At 28.5% G+C, this 26,117-nt stretch overlaps 2 protein-coding genes across 2 annotated transcripts; both read left to right on the plus strand.

Moving 5' to 3' along the window:
• The first annotated feature begins 22,132 nt into the window (after positions 1–22,132).
• On the plus strand, positions 22,133–24,272 carry LOC132933161 (uncharacterized). Its single transcript, XM_060999479.1, has 2 exons — positions 22,133–23,758; positions 23,811–24,272. Exons 1-2 carry the CDS (start codon positions 22,133–22,135, stop codon positions 24,270–24,272), a joined length of 2,088 nt encoding a protein of 695 aa, XP_060855462.1.
• Positions 24,273–24,297: 25 nt separating this feature from the next.
• On the plus strand, positions 24,298–25,011 carry LOC132933162 (uncharacterized). Its single transcript, XM_060999480.1, has one exon. The coding sequence runs from the start codon at positions 24,298–24,300 to the stop codon at positions 25,009–25,011; it is 714 nt and encodes a 237-aa protein (XP_060855463.1).
• Positions 25,012–26,117: the final 1,106 nt, after the last annotated feature.

Genomic DNA, 26,117 nt, shown 5'->3' on the forward strand with positions numbered 1-26,117 from the left:
CAATTAGAATTGATACATCTTTATTATTTTTATGAGCTTCCAATATTTTATTAAATTGTTTTTTATTTAAATTTAGATTCATTTTATAATACAAAAAAAAATAAATTAAATTAAATTCATTCCAAATCGTCTTTTAACATTCATTACATTTGATGTAAAAATGGCTGCAGTTTTTTCACCTATAGAACTATGAGGATCATAAAATCTTTCCATTGCTTTTTGTTCTAAAATGTTAGCAGCAATATGTCTTGTTTTAGTATCTTTATTATCTTTATAAAAATAATCATGTTCTCTCGCAGCTTCATCTAATTTGTTTATAGGTTTTTTATTTTTTTCTAACTTTGTTCCCGGTCCTAAATAATTATAACCAGGCCAATGTATTTGAGGTAAACTTGAACAATTCAAAAGAAAATTAACAATTCCTGAACCTGTAATAATTTTCTTTGGTAAACATGAAACATATGATGATAAATAATCTGCACCAATAATAGGTATATCAATTAATTTTTCCATTTCTCTAATACAAATATTAAGAATATCAAGTTTTTCATCATGGCAAATATTATTTCCTGTACTTTCTTCAATTGATATATAATGTATACGTTTAATTATTTTTTCTTTTGATATATTTTTCACATCATTTGGTAAACAAGTTACATATTTTAGTAAATATTCAATACCTTCAGGAGTATCAATATGGTTTTCCATAATTATTTTAAACAAATGAAGAATACCAAGTTTTTCGTTTTTAAAATTATTATTTCCAGCTCTTTCCTCTGCAGAAATAAACTGTAAATTATCTATAACTTGGTTTACATTACTAATATAACGATATTCAATACGATTTTCTGTGTATTTCATTAAACCCTCCCCTATTTGATTATCGTCAGCTAACATTTCATTATTTTCTTTCTTTTCCATAATTTCATTATCTTCATTATTTTCTTTCTTTTTATTAATTTTTTTATTATTTTTTTTATTATCAGTATTTTCTTTCTTTTTATTATCCATAGTTTCTTCATTATTTTCATTCGTTTTAATTCCATTCATTTCTCTCCAAATGTTTTTAATCATATCATTATATTTTTCACCACGACTTGATTTAGCTCTTTTCGTTGAAGGATCATTGTTTTGATATATAGAATTAGTTTCAATTAATATATTTTTATAAATATTAAAATCATCATCTGTATAAAATTTCGGATTGGTAGTATCTACATGAGTTAATAATCTCCACAAACCTAGAGTTCCTGTATATGTTTTTCCATTTAAAATTATATTATCATTTTCAAAATTTATTTTATCTTTTCCAATCATATGAATATCATCTTCTTTATTATAATATATTCCAAAAGAATTAGTATCTTTTACAGTTGGTAAATATCTTGTCGAAATAGCACCTAAGTTTATAACATTTTTAGGTAATGGAGAATTACTTGTTGATTTTTGACTAGAATATTTTGGAGTTCCAAAAGTCTCTTCTGAACTTGTTAATCTTTTTAATTCTGGATTTATAGGTTGATAATAATAGGGTTTATTTAATTTTTGAATGTCTCCTTCAGTTTTAATAGCAACATCTTTAACTGCATTCATTGTTGTATTAACATTTGTTAATGCGTTTATTATTGGTCCATACTTTTTTTGTTGTTCTTCAATTACATGTTTTTGTTTTACAATTGTATTTCTAAATCTATCCTGTAAATTTTTTTGAATATTAATTATTTTATTTACATCTGTAGATTTATGTTGTTTTTGTTCTTTTTTAATATTATCTTCATCTTCATCATCTTTTTTTATAATAACAGTCTCTTTTTCATTAGGTTTAAAAAATTTATCTTTAAACCTATTTTGTAATTTTTTTTTCTTATTAATTATTGTCTGAATCTTTACATCTGATGTGTTTTTTAAATTATTTCCTACCTTGGAATTGTTTTGTGTTTGATCTTCAAATGTAACATTTTTTTAAATTTTTTTTTTTAATTCTTTTTGAATTTGTTTGATATCCATTTATTATACAAAATTAAATTAAAACATAATCATTCATCGATATATAAAATCTTATTACCTTTATTGTCATAGATTAAATTTTTTATCAAGTCTATTGTTATGAAACCATATGTTTTTATTTTACTTTTTTTATCATATTTTTTACAATAAGTTCTATTAATTTCTTTAAATTTTTCTAAAGGTACATCTTCACTAATCAAATCGGACCATATTTTTTCAATATAATAATTTGATTGATTAAAAACAATTAAAACATTCAAATTATTTCTTATTGTTTTTATATCTACTGAAGTATAACTTTGTGTTAAATAAATAACACTAATATTCTTTGATCTTGATCTTATAAAATATTCAATTATCATGTCTTGTTTTTCTTTTAGAAAATCATCAAAAATCACTAAACTATTTGGTTCACAATCATCTACAGATATTATTTCATCATTAGAAAAATGTGTGTTTATAGAAGGTATATCATCAAATATTTTTTTTATTTTTTTATAGACTGGTTGCTCAATATTTTTTGTAAAAATATATAGATTTAAATAAGGAATCCAATAATTTATAATCAGATTATACAACAAGGTTGTTTTACCACAACCAGATGGTCCTATAATTAAAACACGTGAAGGTAATTCAAATAAAGATTTTTTTTTATTTTCATCTTCAATAAAAAATTTTACTTTTACTTTATCCATTTATTTATAAAAAAATATATATTTGGTAATATAAATAAGAAATGGATAATATTTTAAATAAATATGATAATTATATAATAAATAGCCAATATGAAAGTTATATACCTCAAATCACAACAGAATTAAATAAACCTAACCGAAATACAATAGTTATAGTAGATGGTAAAGATAAATTTCTGAATGTTAAAAATTCAAAACTTTATTTATTACTTGAATATGTACAAGAAGATGGTACTAAATATCCAGCAAAATCTAATGTTATGTTATCTGATAATGGTGGAGCATTTTCGTTTCAAAAAATTACAATTAAATTAAATAATAAAATTATAGATGAAAGTGAGAATACTGGAAGACTAAGTACAGTAAAAGGTTATATGAGTTATGCTGTTGATGGAAATGGTCCTACACAAAATTCAGGATTTCAATCTACATCTGAAGGAGGAGGAAGTGTTGAGCTCATCATTCCTTTATCACACTTAGGTTTAGGGTCAATGAAAGATATAAAACAAATTTACAATGCTAGATTTGAAATAATTTTTACAAGAAATACTGATGATGATGCATTGATTCTAGAAACAAACACTGAAGCTACAGCAGAGTCAAAAAATGTTAAAGCAAAACGTGGTAAAGTTAATATTTTAGAATTAAAAGTTCAAATGCAAAATATAGAATATGATGAAATAACAAAAATTCAAATAGTTGATGAATTAATTAAGAAACCGTTTATTTTAGATTTTAAAAAATGGCAATGTATTGAAATCAGAAATCTTACTGGAAAAAATATAAGATACGATTTATCATCTAATTATCGAAATAATAAACATCCATTTTTTGGTGTTGTTTATTTTCAAAAAAATAAACTAGACAATCAAGATAGTAATGCTGCTTTTTTTGATGATTGTAATGTTGTAAATTATTCTTTTAAAGTTAATGGAAAAAAATATCCTAATGAATTGCAAAATCTTGATTTTAATGATTTGAAAATTTGTCAAGCATATGAAGATCATATGAGTTATAAAAAAACCTATTATAAATCACATGAAGAAAATCCATTAATGTATTTAGATAAACAAATGTTTAAAAAGAGACCATTTTTTGTTGTTAACATGAGTAGACACCAAAGTCAAATTGCGGTCACCAACTGTACACTAATTTTAAACGTAGATTTCAGTAAAAATTTACCTGAGAACACAATTTGTTATGTTTGTTTAATTTCTAGTGCAGTGTATACATTTGATATTGAAAGAGGAATAGTTGAGGAAGTTTTATAAAAAAGATCGTTCCATACTTTATTTTTTCAAGATATTTTATCTTGAAAAAAACTTTTCATATTTATTTTTTTTTTTATTAGATCAAGAACACCAATAAATTCTTCATCAAAATTAACAATATTACCTTTCAAATCTAAAATATAAATTTCTATTTTTTGAAACCGATTTTTACTCACTGGTCTATATATCATTTTATGAGGTTTAATCAAAACACTATTAGAATTATATTGAAATAAAAATAAAACTTCATCATAATGAGATAGCTCATCAATATCATGTGTAATAGATTCTTCAATTATATTACAATGTACTTCTAATATTTTGTTGTTATTATTTAATGATGAATTTTCTCCATAATGTGTATATATTGTATCAATCCCTCCTAAACTTAAATTTAAATCTTTATCAAATGAAAAATAATCTTTTGTTGTTATTTTAATATAGTTATCATTATTTTCCAACTTCATAATCGAATTGAATAAGATATTTAAATTCTCAATTGAATAATTTCCTTTTAATTGAGTTTTACTATTTTTAGTAGAAATAATACCTTTAATATTTTTTATAAAACCTTGTGTATAAATCATTACTTTCTTTGTACCTATTATTTTATAAAAAATATCTGGTGCTACTTCGAATGAAGCAGGCCATCTTTTATTTATAGGGATTGCATTTGTTATAAAATCTCCAATATAATCAATACCTAAACATTTTGATAAATATTCATCAAAACATAGACCGATTGAGGCTGAAATATTTATAAAACCATCAATTAATTCAATAGTTATTTTAGGAAAATCGTAACAATTCATTAAATTTTCAATTTCATTTATTGTGTATATTCCTTTAAAAATTGTGTCCATTGGTATTTCACCATTTCTACCTAATCTAAATCTACAATCTTGTTCTATATTTATATAATTTTCATTAGAATTAGGATGATAAATTATTGGTTTACTACTAACCATTGAAAAATCAAATTCACTGTTTTCGAAACCTAAATATTTTTTTAATTTTTCATCTAAATTATAATAACAAGGAGATTTAATTGTAATTCTATTAGTTTCATCAGAGAATGATATAATAAGTGGTTCTATTTCTTTGTTCAATTGTTCAATACTATATCTACCTGTTTTTATATGTATTATATTCTGTTTAATTGTTATACAACACTCTGATTCAATATTAATAAAATTGTTGCCTTTCAAAACTAATGAATAGAGACCTAAAAAATGATCACCATCATTATTGTGAATAGGTTTGTTTAAATGAATACAACCCTTTTTAACTTTTATAAATACCATTTATAAAAGTAAATTTATTTTTTTATTTAAAATTAAAATCATGCCTTGTTTTCCCATTCTTTAAAATTTTTTCACAATTATAAATAAGATTCAATTTTGTTTCCGAACATGTATTATACCATGTTATTTTGTTTTCTGTAAATTCATTTGTATATCTTTCTGGTAAATTTAACATATATTCATCGTTTAATACAACACTTATTCTTTTTCCAAACTTTGTATCAATCATTATGAACTTATTTACTTTGTATGGTTTTCCTTGTTCCAAATCATTAAATTTTATAAATGTATATCCATTGTTCATTTTATTTAAAGCATCTTTAAAGTTTTCCATTTCCATTTCTTATTTATATTAGAAAATATAAATTTTTTTATTTTCAATAATTTTTTTAAAAATTTTCTATTTAAAAAATTTTTTTCAATATAAATATAAAAAATGAACGAAACTATATATTGTCTTAAATGTAAAATTCAAACAAAAAATATTAATGCAAATAAAATTCAAACAGTTAATGGTAGATGGAGAATTTCATCAATATGTTTTAAATGTAACACAAATAAAAGTAAATTTATAAAAAATCCTACAATTGGACATAATATTTCCAATAAAAAATTAAATGACACAGATAAAATGATATTAGCTAAAGAACTTCATAAACCAGTTAGAAAAAAATTTCCTAAACGAAGAATAATTACTAAAGGTATTGATGATTTATGGGCTGCTGATTTAGTTATAATGAGAAATTATTCTGATGAAAATGAGGGTTATTCTTATATAATAACTGCTATAGATACGTTTTCAAAATTTTCTTGGGCTTTAGAACTCAAAAAGAAAGATGGAATTAATGTTTCAGAAACATTTCAAAAAATAATAAAACAAGCTATATCACAAAATCATCAAGCACCAAAATTACTCCACGCAGATAAAGGTTTGGAATTTGAAAATAAACATTTTAAAAAAGTTTTACAAGAATATGGAATTAAAATGTATCACACCCAAAATGAAGAAAAATCGTCAATTATTGAAAGATTTAACAGAACATTAAACAGTAAAATAAGATTACATTTTGAAGTTACAAATTCTAAAAAATGGATTAAAATTTTAAAAAGTTTAATATATGAATATAATTTCAAAGACATACATCGATCTATTGGTATGAGACCTTGTGAAGTAAATAAATCTAACGAAGATGATGTTTTTCATAAATTATTTTCTACAAAAAACAAACCTAAACCAAAAATTAAATTTAGTGTAGGTGATAGAGTAAGAATAACAGCTTCTAAAAAAACATTTGGTAATAAATATAGTAATAATTGGACAAAAGAAATATTTATAGTTAATGAAATTTTATACACAAATCCTATTACTTATAAAATTATAGATTTAAACAATGAAGAGATTATAGGGAGTTTTTATAACCAAGAGTTACAAAAAACAAAATTTTAAATGATATTTTTTAATAGAAATCATTCTATTAAAAAATTGAATGTAAAAAAAAATAATATTTTATATAATAAAGAATGGATGGATTAAATAAAATTGAACCTTTAGTTAAAGAAATTGATATCAATAATAAAATGGATGTATTAAATAAAAAAATATATCCTGCTAAAACTTGTGATAAATGTAATTTAACAATTGGTTCCAAAAGTTGGTCTGCTCATTTGAAATCTATTCGTCATCAAAAAAATGATATAGATCAAACAATTTTACCTTGTAGAGTTAATACAAAATATAATGGTGTACCAATTAATCAATATAGACTAAAAAATTTTAATTTTTTGAAAGTAATGCAAAATGAAATAAAAAAAAGTATACAAAAAAAAAATAATAAATGTTATGTGAAATTTTGTGCTTTTGAATACTATGAATATTCTGAGAGTATTAAATATAATCTAAATAAAATTCCAATTGATGGAAATATTTTCATTATTAGTCAAGGAGATGATGGTTTTGGAAATGGAAAGCCTTATGTTTCTAAACTATTACATTCACCAACTTGGTTAGAACTTTGTCATATAGCCAATGATCAAATTATTGCAACAGGTGATTATACTCACCATTTTCTAGATGATATTAAGTTTATTCAAGATTTAGGAAATATTAAAATGTGTGAATTTAGTATGAGATCTTAATATTATTTAAATATTATTTTTAATAAAAATTATTTTTATTAAAAAATTGAAGTTAAAAAAACAATAATATTATCTATAATAAATAATGGATAATAAAAAAATTGAAACAAGTGTTAATGGAAATGTTAACAATAATAAAATGGTTAACAAAACTTGTGAAAAATGTAACTTAACAGTTAGTTACAAAAATTGGTCTAGACATTTGAAATCTATTTGACATCAAAACAATGATCCAGATCAAACAATTATACCTCGATTTAGACGAACATACAGAGGTACAACAACAACAAATGTAAGAACAAGACAAGAGAGCATACAAAGACCTGCAGATAAAACTTGTGATATTTGTAAGATAACTGTTAAATACAACAGTTGGTCTAAACATTTGCAGTCTATTCGTCATCAAAATAATGGTATAAGACCAAGAATATCAAGAGAGCCCAAAGCACATAGAGTTTTTTATTTTACTGAAGAAATGTTTGAAAAAAACAACACGATTCGACCTATTTTACAAAATGAAGAAACAGCATTTCAAAGTAGATTAAAAACTTATATTATTAAAAATAATATGGGTATTAAAGATATACAAACATTTTTAAATCGTTTAGATAATCCAGTAATAGGACGAGTTAAACATGAATTAAAAATAAAAAAAATAAAACAAACAAATTTAAAAGTAAATATTTGGTTGTATGCTATATATAAGAGAGGTACTAATAAAGAAAATATGGAATATGAGGAAAAAAGTTTTAAAACACCAAATAAAATTTTAACAAAAAATTCTAACTTAAATGATTTTTATACAAATACAAAAATTAAAATTGTAAAAGAAGAAGAAGATTTTATAATGAAAAAATCTCAATGGAGACTTCATGAAATTTTAAGTTTGGGAATAAATATAAATAAATATGTTCCTTTTAAGGGTTCTTCATATATTCCATTACCTAAACATATTGGAAATAAAAAAGCTATTATAAATGTTCAAAATAAAGATGATAAATGTTTTCTTTGGGCAATACTCTCTGCTTTACATCCTGTTGAAAAAAATGGAGATAGAGTAACTAAATATAAAAAATGGGAACATGAATTTGATAAAGAATTTAAAGATATTGAATTTCCAGTAAAAATCACAGACGTTCCGAAATTTGTTAAAAGAACAAAAGATATTTCTATTAATATGTTTTGTTTAGATAACAAAGTAATTGTACCTTTAGAAACGAATGAAATCGAAAAAACTAATCATATAGATTTATTATATTTGACAGTGGATGATAAGGATAATAAAGGACATTATTGTTGGATTAAAGATTTAGGGAAACTAGTAGGAAGACAAAACACTAAAAATACTAAAAAAAGATTTTATTGTAAAATGTGTTTAAATAGTTTTGGTACAGAAAATATGTTAAATGAACATAAACATTATTGTACTAATAATAAAGCAGCTAAAATAATTCTACCAGAACCCTATAATAAAACTTTAGAATTTGAAAATTATAATCATTCATTAAGAGTCCCTTTTGTGATTTATGCTGACTTTGAATGTACACTTCAACCAATATATACTTGTCAACCAAATGATACAGAGTCTTTTACAAAATGTTATCAGAAACATATACCTAATAATTTTTGTTATTAAATTAAATATAGTAATGGTGATTATAAACCAACTGTAAAATATTCTGGTCCAAACGTAGCTAAAGAATTTTATGAATGTATGAAAAATGAAGAAATACTTATTTCTGAAATATATGATAAAATAGTTCCTATGAAATCATTGAATGTAGAACAATTAAATAATTATAATAAATCTAATAAATGTCATATTTGTGAAAGATATTTATCAGATTTACCACCAATGTTAGAGAAAAAATTTAAAATAATTAAAGACACTATTGAATATTATAAAAATACTGATGATGTTAAAAATTTTAAATTGTATGAAGATAAACTTAAAATAATTAAAGACACTATTGATTATTATAAAAATACTGATGATGTTAAAAAATTTAAATTGTATGAAGATAAACTTAAAATAATTAAAGACGATATTGAATCTTATAAAAATACTGATGATGTTAAAAAATTTAAATTGTATGAAGATAAACTTAAAAGCGAAATAGAAAATAAAAATAAAAATATGAGAAAAGTTCGGGATCATGACCACTTAACTGGAGAATATATAGGAGCAGCACATTCTATATGTAATCTTAATTACCAAAATCCTCGTTTTATTCCAATTGTTTTTCATAATCTTTCAGGTTATGATGCCCATCTATTTATAAAAGAATTTGGGAACGATACTGAAAAAATAAAATTGCTCGCAAATAATGAGGAAAAATATATTTCTTTTTCAAAAGTGATATCACGTGTAGTAACTAGGAATGGTAAAGACATAAAATTATCTACAGAATTAAGATTTATAGATTCATTCAAATTTTTACCTAGTTCTTTAGACAAATTAACAAATAATTTAAGAAATGATTCGAAATTAAATTTAAAAAATAAATTTAAAGAACTTAGTAAATATTTTCCTGAAGAACATTTAGATTTAGTTACTAGAAAGTTAGCTTATTTCTATGAGTATATGGATAGTAAAGAAAAATTTAATGAAACATGTTTACCTCCTATTGAAAAATTTTATAGTTCTCTCACTGATAAAAATATAACTAAAAAGGAATATGAAAACTCACAAAAAATTTGGAAAGTGTTTAATATACAAAATATGCGTGAATTCACAAGTTTATATAATATGATTGATGTTTTATTGTTAACAGATATAATAGAAAATTTTAGAGATATTTCTTTAAAAAATTATAAATTAGATCCTATGTGGTATTTTACAACACCAGGATTTGCGTGGAATAGTATGTTAAGAATGACAAAAGTAAAATTAGATTTATTAACAGATGTCGATCAATTGTTGATGTTTGAAAATGGAATAAGAGGTGGTTTATCTCAATGTAGTCAAAGGTATTCAAAAGCAAACAATAAATACATGGGAGATATATTTAAAAAAAAAGAGGAATCAATATTTTTAGAATACTTGGATGCAAATAATCTTTATGGGTGGGCAATGAGTAAATATTTACCTACTGGAGATTTCAAATGGGTTGATAATCTGAATGATTTTAATGTAATGAATATTTCTGATGAATCATGTAAAGGTTATATTTTAGAAGTCGATTTAACTTACCCTAAAGATCTTCATGATCTACATTCAGATTTCCCTTTAGCACCGGAAAGACGTTTTGATGACAAAAAACTCCCAAAATTATTAACAACTTTGTATGACAAGAAAAAATATATAATACATTATGAAACACTAAAATTATATATTAATTTAGGTTTAAAAATAGAGAAAATTCACAGAGTGTTAGAATTTAGTCAATCTCCTTGGTTAAAAGTGTATATTAATTTTAATACTAATCTCAGATCAGAAGCTAAGAATGAGTTTGAAAAAGAATATTTCAAATTAATGAACAACAGTGTTTATGGACGTACTATGATGAATGTTCGAAATCATGTTGATATAAGATTATGTTCTAATGCAGTCCAACTAGAAAAATTAATTGCAAAACCAAATTTTGATCGAAGAACAATTTTTACAGAAAATTTAGCTGCAGTACATATGAAAAGATGTAAAATAACTTTCGAACAACCAATATATGTAGGAATGTGTATTTTAGATTTATCTAAAATGTTAATGTATGAATTTTATTATAATATTATAAAGAAAAAATATAGAAATAGAGTTAGATTGTTATATACAGATACAGATTCACTTATATTAGAAATAAAAACTAATGATTTTTATCAAGATATGAAAATTATGTTAGATCATTTTGACACTTCAGATTATCCAAAAGATAATATTTATGGTTTACCTTTAGTTAACAAAAAAGTCTTAGGCAAGTTCAAAGATGAATTGAATGGAAAAATTATGACTGAATTTATAGGTTTAAGATCTAAATTATATTCACATCGAATCTTAGATACTGAAAAAGAAATTAAAAAAGCTAAAGGTGTTAAAAAAAATGTTGTAGAAAATAAAATATGTTTTAATGATTTTGAAAATTGTTTACTAACAAAAAAATCAAAATATATTAAACAAAATTTATTTAGAACTAAGAAACATGATATTTTTACTGTAGAACAAAACAAAAAAGCTTTAAGTGTTTATGATGATAAAAGATTTATTTTGGAAAATTGTATTGATACATTAGCTTGGGGACATTATAAAATAAATATAGATAGAAATGATTTTGTAAACCATCTCAATACACTAATTAGAAATCAAAATCAAAAAGATTAGAAAAATAGATAATAATAACGCGTCCCCTAACCTATTTGGGTGAGCGTTAAATATCAATTTCTTTTTAATACATTTTTATTTTTAATAGAACAATTATATTAAAAAATATTTTAATTACTATTGTATTTAGATTTTCTTAAAAAATATTTGATATTTAACGTGGTCGGAATTTCCGGCCGCGTTTAAATATATAAGTTTTTTATACATTTTTGCATTTAGATTTTTATTTTAAATAGAACAATTCTATTAAAAAAATATTTTAATTATTATTGCATTTAGATTTTCTTAAAAAATATTTTAAGAAATATTTCATTTGGAATTTAATTAATTAATTTCATAAGTTTTGCAAAAAATATTTTAATTATTATTGCATTTAGATTTTCTGATATTTTTGCACATTGTTTTCTTTGTGATCTTTTATTGATATAATATGGACTGTCCCAGAACATACATATATATACTACTCGTGCATATAACGTCTACCGGAGCGTTGTACTTAGTAGGCTGTCGCGTGAAATTGTTTGTTAGTTGGACGCGAATTACTATTGTTATTAGTATGACGATTTTGAACACAGTCTCGAGCGAAATGATTTCCTCCGCATTGGTAACATTATATAGTGGCCATTGCGTGGTTATTATTCTGATAATTATGTGTATAATTATTATTGCGATTAAAGTTATTGTTACCTCGAGGCTGATATTGATTACTACTGTTAACATTATTTCTATTACCGTGATTTATATCAGGTCTATTAAAATTCGTATTTCGATTATATTGTGATCAATTAAAATTTGGATTTGGATTAAAAATTCCTCTCGGATTGTAATTTTGTCTAGATAAATTATTACTGTTATAATTAGGTCTATTATTATTCGGAGCGTTGCAATTATTATTTTGCTTGATAGGATTTCTGGTATTCGCGGTGGAGTTGTTTACTTGTCTATCTGAACTATTGCCTCCATAATATTGATATGCATCGGTCTCAGACTCGGTCTCTTCGTCCTTAGCAACCTGGATTGCTAACTCTAAAGTGAGTGGTTTTTGGGATTTTACGATGGTCTTTAAGCTAGGTATTAACCCTTTAATAAAAACTACCAGTGTCTGTTCTTTTAATTGATCGCGAATTGTATCAGCTTGGTCTGTAGTTTTTCCCTTAGTGCTTGCTACACATAGATTGAAATATAATTGTTCTACTCTACGCGCGTATGCACCTACGTCCTCATTGTTTCTCATTCGTACGGAATTTAATGCTACTTGCAATGAAGATGTCGATTGTTGTGGTTCAAATGCATCTAAAAGAATTAACTTAATACCTTCCCAATCACTGTTGTCCCTATATCGACATACATTTAACGCCTGATCGAATATCTTGGTGTTAATAAATTTCATAAGTATGGGTTAGGTTAGGTCTTTTTAATCTTTTTCCACGGCTGAACAAGCCAAATCGCAAGCTTTAATAAATTGGTACACGTCCCTTTCTCCGGTACAGCTTTCTTCTGTACTTAAGTCAATTAATAATTCCTTATTATCAGCTATAATAGTTATATCGTTATTTGCATCGTTCTTGGTTTCCTTAGGGCTAGATGTTGGTTTACTTAATTCACTATCTTTATTATTAATTGTCTCAGAACTCGTTGATTTAATTAAAACGACTTCTCTACTTTCCTGATTTATTAATTGTACACTTTCAGTTTCACTATCAGTTAAACTAGTATTATTATCCTTTTGACTCATTAATCAATAGTCATAATCATTTAATTAAACAAACTTAAACGAAAACAGAATTGAAATGTAATTGACACGCTAGTATAAAATTATTTAAATCGTACGTAATAATTAATTCGCTAATGAAATTTAATCAAATAACAACATCTACAGTACGTATAATAACAATTAAGTTATTAAATAAATAAACAAATCAGCAAACGATTTACTATAGATAATTAACAACAATTGTTATTAGTTATACATAATCAATCCGACCGCTTCAATAATTCAACTCAAATTTACTTATTTAATGATTTATTTAAAGTAAATTAATTATTAATAAGAATTTTGACTTAACTTGTCTAACTTAGAATTAATTTAATTAAATTAATTAATACGACTTAAAATTAACTTTAATTTAAATAGTTACTCTTAATTTTTTTTTTGCATTAATTCAGATTAATCAGCCAATACGACATCTATTCAAAAATAGTAACTCTTATTAACTGTATTAATTGAATTAATTATTTTTACTTCTTTTTATAATTTAACCTACTCTTTTCAACACGTAAGGACTTATTTCGGCCTTGTAAAATAAAATTCAAAATATAGACTCACTGTCTTCAATAATTCACAAATATCAGGACTTACTGCACGGCCTATATAAAATCAACAAAGTAACTCGACATCAATTGTCGTAAAATTCAAATAACACAGAAGGACTTACAACACGGCCTATATAAAATCAATAAAATAACTCGACATCAATTGTCGTAAAAATCAAATGACACAAAAGGACTTACAACACAGCCTATATAAAATCAACAAAATAACTCGACATCAATTGTCGTAAAATTCAAATAACACAGAAGGACTTACAACACGGCCTATATAAAATCAATAAAATCTCAACACAGATAACAATTGTCTAAATAAATTCACAAAATACAAGGACTTACTTCACGGCCTTTAAATAAAACTTCAAAATACAGACATCAATTGTCTTAATAAAATTCACAAAATATAAGGACTTACTTCACGGCCTTTAAATAAAACTTCCAAATAAATTCTCAATATATTCCCCAATATATTCAACAATAATACTTAACCCCCTTTTATTAAAATAAAATTTAATAATAATTCTTAAAGTTATTATAATGACTAGCACGAATTATTTCAATTAATTACCTCTAAAATTGGAAATTGTTACCTAATAAACTTCTTAAATAAATTCAACTATTTATTCATAAACATTAATTAATTAATTTAGTAAAATAAAAATAAAAATGTTTCTCAAAATAATTATTCTCTGAAATAATTAATAAAATAAAACAATTTTTTTCATTATTTGTTCACTCAATAATTAATTTGAATATCCGTTGTACTTCAATATCTATTTTTTTTTTAAATTATTTCATTTAATCTATAAAATTATTATTTTCCTGCGGCCGTACTTCCTCCGGGACGAGTCCCAGGGCTGCGGGACGACCCCGAGAGCTGAGTGCCGATATCGTCGACGTCGAGTGGATATTACTATATACGGGCATAAATACGTGCGTCGGAGGGTTCAATTTTTTTCGAAAATCTAGTCGTTTTGACGTCCGAGGGTGGCGGAGCCGGTCATCCGCTGCCCAAAGCTGTGGGATCGCTCGCTCAAAAGCCCTCTGCGGACGTCGAATCCGCGTTCATAATTCGCCGGGACGGCGAAACGGCTTTAGAGTCATAGATTCGAACCAGTTTTCAACTCAGTAGGTAGGTAGGTAGGTAGGTTGGCAAGGCTTTGGCGCGGATGACCCGGGGTCGTGGTTACGATGCCGGCCGCCGGGACTGAAGTTTATTTGCCACACTTTATTTATAACACACAAATGAAATTACAAGTAAACATGAGTTTTAAAAATAATTATATAATATACCTATACTTAAATGTATCTTCATATTAGAGATTGGTTATTAATGAAATCTATTTTAAAGAATTAAATATATGTATTCATAAATAAAATAATAAAGTATAAAGAAAAAAAAATACAAAATTATAATAATCTCCATAATATTATTAGAGATTTGTTGTTAATGAAACCTAGGTGTATACTTAAAATAAATACAATCAAAATATGTATATTCAAAACAATTTTAAATTTCAATAAACTGTGTGTCCCACATTAAATATATGTACAGAGAAAAGAAAAAAATATACAAATTAATAATAAATACATACTTTTATATTTACGTTTGGAGATAAGTTGTAAAATAATAAAGTACTAAAGAAAAAAAAAATACAAAATAATAATCTATTTGAAATAAATACAATTAAATTTGTGCGTGTACATAAATAAAATAATTAAGTATAAAAAAAAAATAATACATAATAATAATAATCTCCGCGTATTAGAGATTTGTTGTTAATGAAACAAATTATAAAATAAATACAATCAAAATATGTATGTTCAAAATAATAATTAATTTATTTATTTTAACTGAAATATATTATTTTTATAATAATAATAACTGGCATTGTACCAATATTTCAGATTGTATCATTAAATCGACTAGTTGGAGATTCCTTATCAGAAACAATTAGAAAAATTATGCAGAAGTTATTTTCTGATAAGTTTCTTTCTAAATACTCGTACATAGGATTTAAAGGAAAACATCAGTTTTCCACTCTGCAATGTTGTAGCTTAATATTTGGTAAGTCATTTTTAAAGTCCATCTTTTATTCTTTATAAGTAAACAAAGCTTTGACATCTTGTAATTTTGTTGACAGAGTCCATAAATAAGATGAAAAAATTTCGGGATACTCCATTAAAAGAAATAAAAAAACCAATAGAACTTTGGTTAGCTCAAGCTCCGTCTCGTTTAAAAAAACAAGCTGCTAAAAATATTGGTTCTACTAGTGACCATTTATAAAATTAACTTTAAATAGTTACCTACTCAGTTTTCATTAATAACTCATCTCCAAACGTAAATATAAAAGTATGTATATTTATTATTATTTTGTATTTTTTTTTCCTTGTACATAATATATTTAATGTGGGATACGCAGTTTATTAAAATTAATTATTATTTTGAACATACATATTTTGATTGTATTTATTTTATAATTTGTTTCATTAACAACAAATCTCTAATACGCGGAGATTATTATTATTATGTATTATTTTTTTTTTATACTTAATTATTTTATTTATGTACACGCACAAATTTAATTGTATTTATTTCAAATAGATTATTATTTTGTATTTTTTTTTTCTTTAGTACTTTATTATTTTACAACTTATCTCCAAACGTAAATATAAAAGTATGTATTTATTATTAATTTGTATATTTTTTTCTTTTCTCTGTACATATATTTAATGTGGGACACACAGTTTATTGAAATTTAAAATTGTTTTGAATATACATATTTTGATTGTATTTATTTTAAGTATACACCTAGGTTTCATTAACAACAAATCTCTAATAATATTATGGAGATTATTATAATTTTGTATTTTTTTTTCTTTATACTTTATTATTTTATTTATGAATACATATATTTAATTCTTTAAAATAGATTTCATTAATAACCAATCTCTAATATGAAGATACATTTAAGTATAGGTATATTATATAATTATTTTTAAAACTCATGTTTACTTGTAATTTCATTTGTGTGTTATAAATAAAGTGTGGCAAATAAACTTCAGTCCCGGCGGCCGGCATCGTAACCACGACCCCGGGTCATCCGCGCCAAAGCCTTGCCAACCTACCTACCTACCTACCTACTGAGTTGAAAACTGGTTCGAATCTATGACTCTAAAGCCGTTTCGCCGTCCCGGCGAATTATGAACGCGGATTCGACGTCCGCAGAGGGCTTTTGAGCGAGCGATCCCACAGCTTTGGGCAGCGGATGACCGGCTCCGCCACCCTCGGACGTCAAAACGACTAGATTTTCGAAAAAAATTGAACCCTCCGACGCACGTATTTATGCCCGTATATAGTAATATCCACTCGCCGTCGGCGATATCGGTACTCAGCTCTCGGGGTCGTCCCGCGGCCCCGGGACTCGTCCCGGAGGAAGTATGGCTGCAGGCGGCCTATAAATTTAGCGGGGAACGTGAATACGTCTTCGTCCCGGAGGTTGGACCTCTCAAATGTGGGTTTGAGGCGACCCGCGTCGAAAATTTTCGAAAAATCGTTAAAAACGTAACGACGTCGCAACCACGGCGATGGATTTCTCCACGGAAGCGCTCTCCGCGAACGGGGCGCGGCCTATAGATTTAGCGGGGAACGCGAACAAGTCTTCGACGGGGAGGGCAGACGCGTCGAAAAGGGCTAAAACTCGAAATTTTGAAAAAAACAGCAAAAAACGCGGGCGGCGGCGGCGGGCATGCCGGGAGAAACGTAGGGCTTGCGCGGCCTGTAAATTTACCGAGGAACGTGAATAAGGTCCGAGCGGGGACGCAGAAAGTCCTCGGACGGCGTAAAGACGAAAAATCTGAAAAAATTTTGAAAAAAATCGTGAAAAGTGATAAGGAGCGTTGATAACGCAGCGACGGCTCCGCCGCCGCCGGGAGTCCGCCCGTCAAATTTTTTTCTTTGGCGGTTCACTAAGTCAGTACGAAAAGTCGCCATGGGAGGCGCCCAGGGTTACATGCTTTATATAGGGAGACTACCCCTCGCTGAGGGAGACCCCCAAACCCCCCGGGATTTGTGAAAAAAATTAGTGATAAGGATTTTGGATTATTGATAAGAATGGTGGATTTGTGATAAGGATGGTCGATTAGTGATTGTCATGAGTGTTTTCGATGTCGGAAGCTGCAGTGGTCTTGTGGTCTGGTCGTCAACTCGAGCAGACACGGTGTATACGTCGGTCTGGTGAGAAGGATCTGTGAAAAAATTTGTGATAAGGATTTTGGAATTATGGAAAGGATGGTGGATTTGTGATAAGGATGGTGGATTAGTTAACCGGATAGCTGTAAGTTTTTTACTGCCGTCAAAAACGCCAAATCAATTAAAAAAATTTGGTTGTAGGACACTTTGTACGGTCACCCACAAAAAATGAAAACCACGGACAGTTTGTACTATTTCAAAAAGTAATTAAATATATATGGAGGACAGTTTGTACTATTACCACATAAATCTGTATATATAAAAAGACTTGTCCTGGGTGATTCATCATCGCCTAGCCGGAACTGCTGAAGCTATGGATATGACATTTTCAGTAAATGTACTTATTACTATGTATAGGCGCACTAAGAAAGGATTTTTCGAAATTCGCATTTTAAAGGGTAAAATAGTTAATTTTTAACGGTTGGTGAGGGGTTCGCGGTGCGGCAGCCGTCGACGCGCGGTGGCTAGACGTGGCCTCCCAAATTTCCCCTTCCATGTCACCGCCGCCGACACCGCCAACCGCCGCGCCGCCGACGAGCAGACGATAGAGCAATAGACCGACGAGCAGATATATAGATATGTCTCGGATATTCAAAACTTTATCGATAACACATTATAATATTATTAATTTCGATTTTAAATTAACATGGTGGCATGACGTGTCATTTATGATTCTATTATAACGCTTGCCGCAATAATCGACGACGCACACAGGCTTTCCCAACAGGAGTAGAAGTGTAGGCATGCTGTACTCTATGGCATGCTGTCCTACGCTCGCACCACTGACCAACATACGCGTAGCGTTTATATTTCATTTGTATAACGACACTCACGGCTTGCGAACTGTTTTACTTATTATTGTAGTATTCGGCACATGCTGTGAAGTTGTGATACGTCTTTAGCGTTTTTTTATTTTCAGGTGTTTTACTTATTATTTTTGAATAATAACGCGTCTTCGTATACGCACACTTACCTACATACTTCATGAACGGTTTTTTCTACATATTGAAAATTGAAATGTATTAAAATAACATGAAGTCGTGAGATCTTAGATATCTTTCTGTTGTAAATTATTTTTGATATCATTGCCGTATTCGACACACGCTGTTAAGTCGTGAAATATCCTATACGTTTACGTATAGTTACACAAGGTGTTTTACTTATTATTTTTGAATAATAAGCGTCTTTGTATACGTACACATACAAAGTTTATGTACGGTTTTTTATAAGTTTTAAAGTGTATTTAAATAAAATGAAGTCGTAAAATATCCTACGCATACACAAGGACAAGGTGTTTTACTTATTATTACGAATATTAATGCGTCATCGTATACACACCCCAGTTTATGTACGGTTCTTTCTAAACATTGAAGTGTATTAAAATAAAATTTACATACTTACAAATTAATAAAAAAATAATTAATATGGTTGTCGAATTATTGAACATAAATGGCATAATGATGTCCCACACTATCATTCCAATTATTGGTGACGGAGCTTGCCTGTTTAGGGCAATATCTTTTGTGTTATATGACACTCAAGATAAGGCCCAAGAAGTACGTAAAAAGATAGTAACCCATGTGATAAATAATTGGGAAGATTATTCAATAATGTCACATGATAGTGATGGAAATAATTATCGTAGTTCTGCTGACTACTTTAGTGATATGTTAAAATTTAATACTTATGGAGGTTTATGTGAGCTGGTGGCAGCCGGACAATTATTTTTGGTATTTATTGAGGTGTACCTCAATGGTGAACTGTATGAAAAATTTGGTTCAGAAAGGAACCCCGTAAAGAGATTTCGTTTTAGTTCTATGCAAAACCTATCTAATGGGCATTTTGATGTTTATTTACCATATGAAGATGAATTGACTAACTCTGTATCTGATGAGTTTGATAACATACCCAGCTCTCAGAAGCATACTAAAAAACGACGGAAGAGATTTACAAATAATATCAGAAAAAAACAGCTTATACAATCTGCTACTAAATATCAGCTCAAAAATAAAGAAGTTCATAAAGTAGCAGCAGCCAAGTATAAAAAAAAAAATCCAGAAGTAAATAGAGTGCAAGTTCATAGATATGAACAAAATAATTCAGGAGGATGATCAGAAAGGCGAATCCTTCCATGGAAAATAAAAGCTTTTTCCGGCATGAAATATGAATCGGAAATAGCTTATGAGACGGATGAAACTGTATCTTTGGGTACTATGAGTCATAAATGCGTATACTGCGATGCTCTTAAATTCAAAGAAGAGGCGCCTGAAATGTGTTGTAGTGCCGGTCAAGTACAACTTCCGTCTTTTTTACCTCTTCCTGAACCTCTTTACAGTTTGATTATGGGGTTCCATCCTGATCACAAAAATTTCATGGACCGTATTAGAAAATACAATAACTGCTTCCAAATGACATCTTTTGGAGCGAAACAAATTATCGAAGATGGATTTATGCCCACATTCAAAGTGAAAGGTCAGGTGTATCATTTAATTGGTAGTTTGCAAGCTTTACCTCAACAAAACCCTCAATTTCTACAGATTTATTTCGTTGGAGATGATGAGAGAGAAACACGCTTAAGATGTAGCCACTTCGCTGATGTAAAGCAAAGCCTAGTAAAACAATTACAAGCGATGTTGCACCATAATAACCCATACATAAAGGACTTGAAAACCACACTCGAAAGAGTACCTCAAAATAGTAAAAACTTTGAAATTATAATACACGCTGATAGAAAACCTGATAATGTTCACAGAGGACGTTATGATGCACCAACAACAAGTGAAGTATCATTGGTCATAGTTGGACAACAGTTTGAAAAACGAGATATTGTGTTACAAAGTCGTGATAACAAATTGCAACGGATTAGTGAATTGCACCGTTCATACGATACACTTCAGTACCCGTTACTTTTCTGTCATGGGGAGAATGGTTATTCCATTAATATCTCTCAGATTGATCCAAAAACTAAATTACCACTTCAGAAAACAGTTTCTGCATCGCAATTTTATTCTTACCACATCATGATTAGACAAACGGAAATCAACCATTTACTGTACTTTAGATCACTTTTTAATCAATATTTAGTTGATATTGTAGTGATCCCTCACTGCTCGCTTATATTTTTGAGTTCGTCGACGTTGATGTTTAATGTAGGAGAGAAGGTTGTAGAGAGACAAGTTGCACAAGTTAGTTATAAGTAATTTATTTTAAAAGTAATTAATTTCATATATAAATTTGAGGACAGAGCGAAAAGCATCTGCCCGAGACTCAGCGTGTGCGTAGTGCAGACTCTGTACTAAATCTAATCTTACTATAGATTCTATCTTATATTTATATAAAATCTATACGGATACAAACGTACACGGTAGAGTCCAGGAGGTGGATATTTGAAAGGAACCGGGCTGGACGTTGTTATTGCAAAAACAACCCGAGCGAATGATTGGCACTTATTGGTACCAAGTTAATTAAGTTTTGCAGATATTTATAATCCGTTTACTTAATCCTCAAATTGCGCTGTCACTCACGGATTATTTTCATAGGTTGTTTTCGTATTTTCGTGGAAATGCAAAATGTTTTTTAATCGCGCTGTCAACTCTAGGTACGTACATTGTACGTGGTTCCTGGAATCGTTGATGTAGTTAACCTTCTTGTTGTTGTTGTCCTATCGTTGATGTAGTTAACCTTCTTGTTGTTGTTGTCCTATCGTTGATGTAGTTAACCTTCTTGTTGTTGTTGTCCTATCGTTGATGTAGTTAACCTTCTTGTTGTTGTTGTCCTATCGTGGGAATGTACTTAGAATATTAGTAATACCGTCGGTTTACTACAATATGTACGCTAAAATTGAAACAGAGCGCTTAAATTTTATTAAAAACAATCAAATGCAACTCAGAGCTGATAATTACATACATCTCAGAGATGCTATTGGGAGACAAGATACCGATCTTACCCATCTTGGTCAGATGGTAGTTCTTCCGTCATCTTTTACTGGCTCACCACGGTATATGCATGAAAAAACTCAGGACGCCATGACATACGTTCGTCATTACGGTCGTCCTGATTTATTCATAACTTTTACATGTAATCCTCGATGGAAAGAAGTTTCAAATGCATTACTTTCTGAACAAAAGTCCTACGATCGTCATGATATTATAGCTAGGATATTTCATTTAAAAGTTAAGACGTTAATGAAATTGTTAACAAAAGGGAATTTGTTTGGGGAAGTGCAATGTTTTATGTATTCGGTCGAATGGCAAAAACGTGGTTTACCACACATACATATTTTGTTATGGCTAAAACAGCGCATTTCTCCAGATAAATTAGATTGTATCATTAGTGCGGAAATACCTGATCCTGAAAAAGATTCTCTCCTTTACGATATTATCAAAGCCAATATGATCCATGGGCCTTGCGGTAATTCAAACAATAGATCACCCTGTATGGAGTCAGGTAGCTGTAGCAAGAAGTATCCTAGACCTTTCATTCAAGAAACACAGACAGGAGACGACGGGTATCCAAAGTATAGGCGAAGAGCTCCAGAAAATGGTGGTTTTACTGTTGAAATAAATGGTAATACACTTGATAATCGTTGGGTAGTACCGTATAACCCAGTGCTTTCACGTACATTTGGTGCTCATATTAATGTAGAGTACTGTAACTCTGTAAAATCTATAAAATACATTTGTAAATATATTACAAAAGGAAGTGATCAAGCAGCATTTGGTTTTGAAAATGATAATGATGAAGTCAAGCTTTATGAAAGTGGTCGATATATCAGCAGCTCTGAGGCTGTATGGAGAATTCTGGCTTTTCCTATCCACGAGAGATTTCCAACAGTCTTCCATCTTTCCGTGCATTTAGAAAATGGCCAGCGTGTTTATTTCAACCCTAATGGCTCCAGTCGTTTAACAGACATGATTAACAATCCACCAAAAACTACTCTTTTAGCATTTTTCGACTTATGTAAAACAGATGATTTTGCAAAAACACTTCTTTATGTTGATGTTCCCTCTTACTATGTATGGAAAAATAATAGATTTGAGAGAAGAAAACGTGGAATTAACGTAAATGGTTGGCCGGGAATAAAACGAGATCAAGCTCTGGGTAGAGTATATACCATTCACCCTAATAATACCGAGTGTTACTATCTTCGCCTTTTACTTCATGAAGTCCGAGGTCCTACATCTTTTTTGAAATTAAAAACTGTTAACGGCACAATTCAACCTACTTATCAGACAGCGTGTAAGCCTCTAGGCTTACTGGAAGACGAAAGGCACTGGGATACAACTATGGAAGAAACTGTGCTTTGTGGTTCTCCATTTAAATTACGGGAACTTTTTGCAATTATGTTGATATTTTGTCAATTGTCAGATGCTTTAAGTCTTTGGGAAAAATACAAGGACAGTCTTTCAGAAGATATACGACATCGAGTGGAGTTGGATATACAACCCGAGAATGTGAATTCAATTATTAATGAAGTATACAATAAATGCTTAGTTACTCTTGAAGATACTGTTCTTATCTCTGGGAGGTACATCTTTGCAACATTATGGTTTACCTCAGCCATCAAGATGTGGAGCAGTCTTACAAAATAAAGATTACCTTCGAGAGATCAATTATGATTCAAATATTTTGGCACAGTATATACATTTTTATGAACATTTACTAAATAATGAACAGTCCTATGTATATAACAAAATATTAGAGGGCATTGAAAAGAACACTGGCCAAACATTTTTCTTAGACGCACCTGGAGGCACTGGTAAAACATTTGTCATAAATATTTTATTGGCCACAGTACGAAAAGATCATGGAATAGCTTTGGCTGTAGCTTCTTCAGGCATCGCTGCTACATTGTTAGAAGGAGGTAAAACAGCTCATTCTGTATTTAAATTACCATTAAACCTAACGAGAGTAGAGACACCTATGTGCAATATTTCCAAACAGAGCACAAGTTCTAAAAGACTGTAAGTTAATAGTTTGGGATGAATGCACAATGGCCCACAAGGGTGGCTTTGAAGCCCTCAATAGAACATTAAAAGATATAAGAGGATATAATAATTTGATGGGTGGAGTCACTGTGCTGCTAGCAGGAGATTTTCGGCAAACATTACCCGTTATACCTAGGGGTACAAGGGCTGATGAAGTAAAGTCATGTCTAAAAGCTTCGTATTTGTGGCCACATATCCAGAAAGTTGCACTTCATAAAAATATGAGGGTTCATGTGAAAGGTGACACATCTGCTGGGATTTTCGCTGAGATGTTACTTAAAATAGGAGACGGAAATTTCCCTTCATTGGAAGGTGAGATCACTATTCCCTCAAATTTGTGTACAGTTGTTAGCTCTTTATCAGAACTAACTTCCAGAATTTACCCAGATATAATAAATATCAAGATGAAACCCATCGAATGGTTGTGCGAGCGAGCCATCTTAACTCCAAAGAACGACAATGCAGCCGAAATCAATGAAATTCTACTAAAGGCATTTAATGAAAAAGCTGTTGAATATAAATCTTTTGATTCTATGATCCAATCGGATGATGCTGTCCATTACCCTTTAGAATTTCTTAATACTCTGAATCCTTCTGGTCTTCCATCACATAAACTTATCCTTAAAATTGGAGCGCCTATAATGTTACTAAGAAATCTTAACCCACCTAAATTGTGTAATGGAACTAGATTGCAAGTAAATCTCTGCACAAAAATGTAATAGAAGTTATAGTTATCACTTGGTGTGCTAGAGGAGATATAGTTTTAATCCCGAGAATAACGTTAATTCCAACTGATTATCCCTTTGAGTTTAAAAGAATACAATTCCCACTCAAAGTTTGCTTTGCTATGACTATTAATAAGTCTCAAGGACAATCATTGAGCATGGCAGGGATTGACTGAAGAGAAGAATGTTTTTCACATGGACAGTTCTATGTCGCATGTTCTAGAGTTAGCTCTGCCAGTAGTTTGGTTATTTTAGCACCAAAAGGCAGTACCAAAAATACTGTTTATAAAGAGGTATTGAGATGAACGAAATATGTCAATATAAATATTGGTGGATTTTTATAAAACCATAATGTATATAATAATTTTACAATAATAATAAGAAGTAAAAATAGTAATAATAGGAATAATAGTAATAATAATTATAATAATACGTAAAACATTTTTTTCAATTACAGAAAGTTATAATTTTTTGGGTATATTTTATTTCAACATTTCGTCGATTAGAATTGTATCTTACAATTTGTTTTCAAAATATTAAAATAAAGTAATTTTTTGCTGACTTCTGATTGTTCCAATACATGGGCAACCTAGGATAAACTTATCTAAAAGCAGCTTGTAATAAATATAAAAACTGATAAAATAAAAGTTATAGTAGGTTACACAAAAAAACTGTACACGGGCGAAGCCGGGTTATTCAGCTAGTCATAATATATATATTTAAAAATTAAACGTATGGCAAATTATTTCGAGCAATTGTAAATTAGTTATTATTTTACTTTCATGCTGTACACAGGCATTACGAATTTTCTTTTGTGTATTTTGGTTTTTATTTCTTGTGTTTTTATTCAAATGACTAGAGCATTCGTCTAATTGCAAAGACCGCTAAACAGTCCAGAAACTTGGATTAACCGATCCAACCAATTTATTGAACGAACTGTTCAATCCTTTACTAAAATTATTCGTCCTGTGTGAGTTCTTAATTGTTTGGTGTCTGACATTCCAAATTTCAAGAGGAAATCTTGGTGCACCATTCTTTCCGTTAATATAGGTATGTTGATTCAAAATAAAATATTAATGAAAATAGTTCTGGAGTAAAAG

This window comes from Metopolophium dirhodum, chromosome 1 (assembly GCF_019925205.1).
Source record: "Metopolophium dirhodum isolate CAU chromosome 1, ASM1992520v1, whole genome shotgun sequence".
NCBI classification, from domain to species: Eukaryota; Metazoa; Arthropoda; class Insecta; order Hemiptera; family Aphididae; genus Metopolophium; species Metopolophium dirhodum.